This window comes from Tribolium castaneum, chromosome 9, assembly GCF_031307605.1.
Source record: "Tribolium castaneum strain GA2 chromosome 9, icTriCast1.1, whole genome shotgun sequence".
In the NCBI taxonomy this organism is placed as follows: Eukaryota; Metazoa; Arthropoda; class Insecta; order Coleoptera; family Tenebrionidae; genus Tribolium; species Tribolium castaneum.
In genome coordinates this window covers 12,038,593-12,045,634 of record NC_087402.1, presented here as the reverse complement: position 1 = coordinate 12,045,634, position 7,042 = coordinate 12,038,593, and the positions used below count along the sequence as shown (strand labels likewise).

The 7,042-nt window shown below is 30.4% G+C and overlaps 1 protein-coding gene across 1 annotated transcript; it reads left to right on the top strand.

Annotated features, from left to right (window-relative positions):
• Positions 1-3,285: 3,285 nt before the first annotated feature.
• P76 (serine protease P76) lies at positions 3,286-6,660 on the top strand. The gene is given in 3 exon segments (NM_001170736.1): positions 3,286-3,338; positions 3,388-3,568; positions 5,956-6,660. Coding segments are annotated over 3 exon segments (777 nt in total). The 5' UTR covers positions 3,286-3,292; the 3' UTR covers positions 6,506-6,660.
• The last annotated feature ends 382 nt before the right edge of the window (positions 6,661-7,042 follow it).

Here is a 7,042-nt window from a genome sequence, read left to right as displayed (position 1 = left end):
TCGAAGTTGCTGAGTGATACGAAAGAGTTTTCTTGATATGACTTTGATATCTAACATGAATTAATTTAATTCGATAATGTCCAAATAAATTAACCTACGTCTCAGATCTTTGCACAAAAGAGAAACACTCTTGCTTTATCGCCTAACGCGTTGCGGAAGAGAAATCGTTCTACTCTAAACCTATCCTTAACTAGTAACAAATCCTTCTATTTCGTAAGATTTGGGTGTATGAAGCCTTAAATTATCTGTGTACAACAGTTTGAATAGCACCGTGGGTTTTGGATTTAGATTTTGGTTGTGAGAGAAATCGTTCTACTCTAAACCTATCCTTAACTAGTAACAAATCCTTCTATTTCGTAAGATTTGGGTGTATGCAGCCTTAAATTATCTGTGTACAACAGTTTGAATAGCACCGTTTTGGATTTAGATTTTGGTTGCGGTTGAATATTTGTTTGATGCCTTTTTGGTGATTTAAAATGACTAATGAATTTACTTCTTTCTAACCGTAACTTGTTATTTGCTAAGCAAAAGTCTTGGATTTCTTTACAGTTTTATCACTAAATTTTGGCTATTTGAACAAACCTAAATTAATTATTAGTTTGTGAGAAAACTATAGAATTAGCTGAACGCCTGGACTGCATTTTACGGTTCTTGGAAAATTCTCGTGGGAACGATAATTTCTAAACATTTTAATGCTAACATGCTTTTAATACTAAATAAGTTGAATTAAATTTGTTGAAATTAAACGGTGTTGTACGGAAGCTCAAATTTTTAAAATGACTTCTAATAATTTGCGCTGATTAATAGATTAAATTATAAATACCGCAATCATCACAGTACATTGAGAAATTTTTCTTTAATTTTTTCACCGATAGAATAAAAAAATCACCAAATGGCCACTTTATTCTATTAGTAAGATAAAAATAACTAAATCAAATAATGTACCACAGTAACCACTTGTAGAATAAAGGTATACTACCTCTATTTGTGTTTATGGAATGGGTACAAATTAAATGTACAGTATTTTACTTAAACGACAAGTATTTTTGATCAGTAAAAATAATAAATGCACAGTAAAAATAATAAATGCACAGAAAAAATAATAATTGCACAGTAAAAATAATAAATGCACATAAAAAAATAATAATTGCACAGTAAAAATAATAAATGCACAGTAAAAATAATAAATGCACAGTAACAATAATAAATGCACATAAAAAATAATAAATGCACAGAAAAAATAATAATTGCACAGTAAAAATAATAAATGCACATAAAAAATAATAATTGCACAGTAAAAATAATAATTGCACAGTAAAAATAATAAATGCACAGTAAAAATAATAAATGCACAGAAAAAATAATAATTGCACAGTAAAAATAATAATTGCACAGTAAAAATAATAAATGCACAGTAAACATAATAAATGCACATAAAAAATAATAATTGCACAGCAAAAATAATAATTGCTCAGTAAAAATAATAAATGCACAGTAAATAATAACATCCCAAAACTAGAGAGTGCAGAATTTCACATCTCGAGTTTCATATTTTTGAGTTTAATCGTTCGAGGGGTTTGTCTCCTTTTAATTCGCTGAGGCGAAGCCCCAGCCTGTAAGCTAGCTACTGAGCGTTTATTATTTAAACTGTGCAAACTAGATACTGTGCAAATACGATTTATTTACTGGTCAAATTTTAATAAAATGCTGTGCCTGGTTGACTTCTCATTTAAATTTTTTACTGTGCAAAAATGAATTAAATACTGATCATTTATTATTTCTTATTGATCAAAATTGAATTTATTTTTGATCGCTTTATTACTACCCCTATGGAATAAGTAACAACATTATTAATGTTAAGAGATTAAGATAAAAATCATTTAGTGCCTATTGTTTTAAGAAATTTGCGTTTCATTAAAACAAACACGTACAGAATTGTTAAGTTTACGAAATAATTTAATAGATATAAGAAGTGAATAAGGGTGATAGTTATCTTCAGAAAGTAATATTTCATTAGAAAGTTCGACGCAAATTGGGAAAATTGCTAAGACCAAATCAAGAAATTTATTATGAATGTTAGGAGTAAAGTTGTATTGTTTTAGGCCTAAGAGACTAGAAAGATGGTCGTGGTCGACCATGAGTTTTCCACTCATTAATGAATCTTTATTATTTTAATAATCAGGTATATTAAAGTTACCCAAATTAATAATGTTATTGGTAAAAAACTTTATTAAATGTCAAGATTTTATCAAACAAAACAGAGTGGATGTACAATAAAATTGAACAATGAGGAGGAATATATACAATAAGAATATAAAAGATTGAGGAGCAGCTATTACGTAGCACTGGATGAGATTAAAAAAACATAAAATTGTTTGTTGAATGCTAAAAGCTCTCCGCCGCCTTTCTTGGTATGAATGTTGAAAAATTTTCTGTTCACACGTATGATAATAGAGCTATTTAGGACTAAAATTTCAGAATTAGTTACAGAATAATTAAGCCAGGTTTCAGTTAATCCATTGATGTCAAAATTACAGTAAGTGCAAGAATCCCACAAATCTGTTAGCTTAGTGTTAAGACCCCTAACAGTTTGATAATAGAAATATAAAGGTAACGAATTATTTGGTGTTGAGGAAGTAGAATTAGTGCTGGAGCGATAACAAATAATATCGTTCAGTCAAAATAAGGAAGCAAGAGAGCCACCGAGAACTGGAAGTTTGGGAGCATTTAAAGTATATGGTATATTAAAGAGATCATATTTTAGCTTAAACAGAGCAAATTTAGGTTTTTTTTTGGAAAAAATATTGTGTGAACCATAAGTCACACAATTCAAACAAAACTGGAAATTTCTAAATTCATTTATTACTGTTTTGGTTAGTTATTTTTTCTTTATTCATTTACAATTTTTTAATTAGGTGTGTATTTGTGAAAGTTAAAACGTTTGATGTTTTATACCCTCCAAAAATCTCATTTCAATAAAATTTGGATTTTTTTTAGCAATTATGGGAAATTTTGAAATCAATTTGTCACTGTTTTAGTTTAATTTTTTTATACATTTTTGTAAAAAAATGAGTAGATTTTAATACTTGTTTGGATTATTACACATTTGTTTTATTTTCGTCCAGACAGTTCTCTTATCACTCACATTTTAAATCCAAAAGATCAATTTTGAATACCTCAGACATCTTGAAATATTTATGGCTAGAATTAAATTTTGACACAATCGAATATTTTTAAACCACAAATTGGTATAAAAACACAACTGCAAAACTGCACCATCACTTGCCACACGATGAAGTCTTTCTTGCTGACTGTTTTTCTGGTCGCAACTGTTTCTGGTGAGTTTATTTTTCCATTATTTTCAATAAAATAATTTCGTTATGTCAGCGGTACCATCTTACCTTCGGACCAACAGTCTGTTGCCCGATGGTCGTATTATTGGTGGTTCCTCAATTTCTATCTCTTCGGTACCTTGGCAAGTGTCTCTGCAATATTATGGTTCTCACATTTGTGGTGGTTCCATAATCAGCGCCAAATATATTGTCACAGCTGCTCATTGCACCGATGGGTTAGTATTCAAACTTTAATGTCATTTTTAATTTTTTTAGGTAAAAACAGAAAACTAAAAAAATGAAATTAAAATATCAAACAAAAATAAAATTAAAAGGCTTTTCGATAACTATTCAAAAGAGGCTTTGTTTTTTCTGTTGTTACGTACATCATTTTATAAGAGGTTAAGATAGATTTTATTTTGTTATTATTATATTTCTTTTGCTTATGTATACTTGTACTTGGGTTACATTTTCCATTTGTACTCATGATTTTTGAGTTGGTTGTTCCTATTTTACTTAGTTTTCTTCATTTTTTTGATTTACCTAATATTTGCATGATTTTTTCAGATTTGTATATCGACTTTTTTGGTTTTTGAAAAACTAATACCAAAGCTAAAAAAAACAGTCAAAGTTTGGAAAACTAGTTAATAAACATTAGCGCCCAACTTGGGGCAGAAACCAAAAAATTATGATGTTATGAACCATATTTATTTTATTCATTTTTTTTTTGAATACATAATATCTTCTTTCTCTACAGCCTGTTCCATCTAAACCCCACATTTGAAGTATTGTAAGTTGTAATAAAGAAATTTATTTGAAAGTTGGTACTCTGCCATAAACCGTTGAGGTCAGCTCAATGAAAATATTTTCAAGATGGCGGTACTTTTGGTTATACCGGAAGTCGCTATCTACTTTCTTATTTTAAATAGGTAGCTATGGTTTTCAATGCGTTTTGGTTTAGTTGAATAATTTCAAGGTCGCTTTTATCAGCTTTTCTTATACCTAAGTTTAACCGTTTTTGAGATTTTTGAATTATTTTTGAAAATTTTTGGATATGCACCTGTCACTTAAAAAATCGGTAACACTCTTAGTTTTAGAGATTTCAAAATCATATTTGGAGAATTAAATAAAAGGTCTTATCTGTTCTCCAGTGTGTTCAAAATTTAAAAAAAAGTTAATAAACCCGAAAATCTTAACGTTAAGTTTGAACGACTTCAAGTACCCATACTTAATTTTTTCAAATGGCATGTCCAATTTGTATTTTCTGCATCGATCTGTAATAGCATTCATTAAATCTATCTGCGATCATTTTCAAGTTATGTTGTTTTCTTTGACTAACCACAACTATTTTTGTATAGTTTGTCATAAAAACAATTCTGATTAAACAAACGACGAACTCTGTTCAAAATTATGTTGTACATCCTGTGAATACAAAATAGATTCATTGAATGTTGGTTTAAAAAACTTTATTTTCTCACATTTTTCTCTCTCGTTTCTGTGGCGATCTATGAAAAAAGGTCAATGACTAATGAATTTTTCAATCCAAACAAAAAGTTATTGTAACTTGAATACTATTATACATAAGTGTAGGGAATTCTTATAAAGAGCGATGCAGAATTAAATTCTCTACGATTTAATGAAAGAAAACTTGGGCATTTCATTTAAAAACATTGAGTTATGGGTGCTTAATGTTCTGAAAACTTAACTTCAAACATGTGGAGTTTGTTATTCTTTTTTAGAAATTTAAAAACACCAAGGGAAAGATCTAGGCTTCCTCTTTCAAGTGAGCTAAAAATATTTCCGAATTTTTAAAAATGGCAGCACTATAGATTTTTGAACTGGAAGGTGCAAATTCAAAAAAAAATATTAAAAACCCTAAGTACTTCATAAAGGGCAAAATTTATGTCTAGGGAAAGCTTACGAGAACTACCTTAAAATAACTCTAGTAAACCAAAAAACGAATTAAACAATAAAGTTTCCGTTTAGAATAAGGAAGTTGATTGCGACTTCCGCTATAACCGGAAGTGTCACTATCTTGAAGATAATTTCCTAAGCAGAACCCAAGAGATTATGCTTGTATACAAATTTTCAGATGATTATCACTATTAGAACTACCAATATTTCTAATGTGGGAATTAGACGGAACACTCTGTATATAATTAAATTGTTGTTTCATTGCAACATTTACTAAACACATTAATACTTTCAAAAGTTTAGAAGAGTCGCATAGAGTTTTTTTTTATACAGGTATTAAAATAAATCATAAACATTCATTGCTTGTCACTTATCATCTTATCGTCATACACTGGCGCACAACGTGGGGCCGAACCTAAAAGCCACTGTATGAACCATTATTTTGCGATTATTTTTATATCGATATTGAAATAAGTTATAAGTTATAAAGCTTGACTGATTTTCCTTGATTTCAGTCAAGGTTTGAAGAACTTATACATTGGCGCCCAACGTGGGGCAGAATTCAACGTCTTTCAACAGAAAGATCTATCGTAATAAAGAAGCAAGTGATAAAAAAGCGTTAAATTGTTATTTGTTGTTTTGTTAAGTTCATAAATCAAACTCTTCAAGGAAAATATAACATAATTTTAATCTTTTTGGTTTATTTTAGTTTGACTGCTGCTCAACTGTCCATCCGTGCTGGCACTTCGTCTCGTGGTTCCGGTGGACAAGTATCTAGCGTGGCCAGAATTTACCAACATTCCAGTTACAACAGCAGAACCATCGATTACGACATTTCCATCCTCGAATTGTCCAGTTCTTTGACTTTGGGTTCGAACGTATCTCCAGTCTCCCTTCCTTCATCTAGTACCTCATGGAACGCAGGAACTTCTGTCCTTGTCACCGGCTGGGGCACCACCTCTGAAGGTTCCAGTTCGCTTCCTAGTGCTTTGCAAGGAGTTACTGTCCAAATCGTTAGCCAATCGACTTGCTCATCGGCTTATGGGTCTGGAAGTATTACCGGTCGGATGTTGTGTGCTGGTGTTACCAATGGGGGCAAGGACGCATGCCAGGGTGACTCTGGAGGTCCTTTGGTGGTTAGTAATGTCCTTGCTGGGATTGTTTCTTGGGGTGCGGGATGTGGACGGCCTAGCTATCCTGGGGTTTATTCCAATGTTCCGGCGCTTCGTAGCTTCATTCAACAAACCACAGGGATTTAAAATTTCATCAGTTATTGACCAGTTTGTGAAGTACTAACTATGTATAGCAATAAATAGATAAGTAAATATGTGTTTGTTTGATTACGAATTTTAGAACCAAAAGCGGTTCTTTTCTCGTTTTTAAATAAATTAAAGTCTAAAAAGTCTGAAAAACCATTAAGGATACTTTATCCTTGAAACCTGAAATTTTCAACTTTCGGAATAATCCAAAATAATTTTAAACAAAACGATATAAGAATTAGTACAATTTACATGGGAAAACTAAAAAAATCTTGAAGAAGCCTTATTTGTAAAATAATTTTGAGCAGAATCTAGAAAGGAATTATACATGAATCTAAAAATGATCCAGATTTTAGGTAGATCTGGAATTTAGAATATAAATAAAGAAAAATCCTAATAAAGATCTAAAGTTTAGAAACAATTTAAATTTGGATTTATAAAATACCTGATAATCTAAGCAGAGTTTAGATTTTAGATCTAGAGAAGCATCAAAGAAAAATATTAAGAAAAATCTAAAGAAAAAGTACTGAAACAACG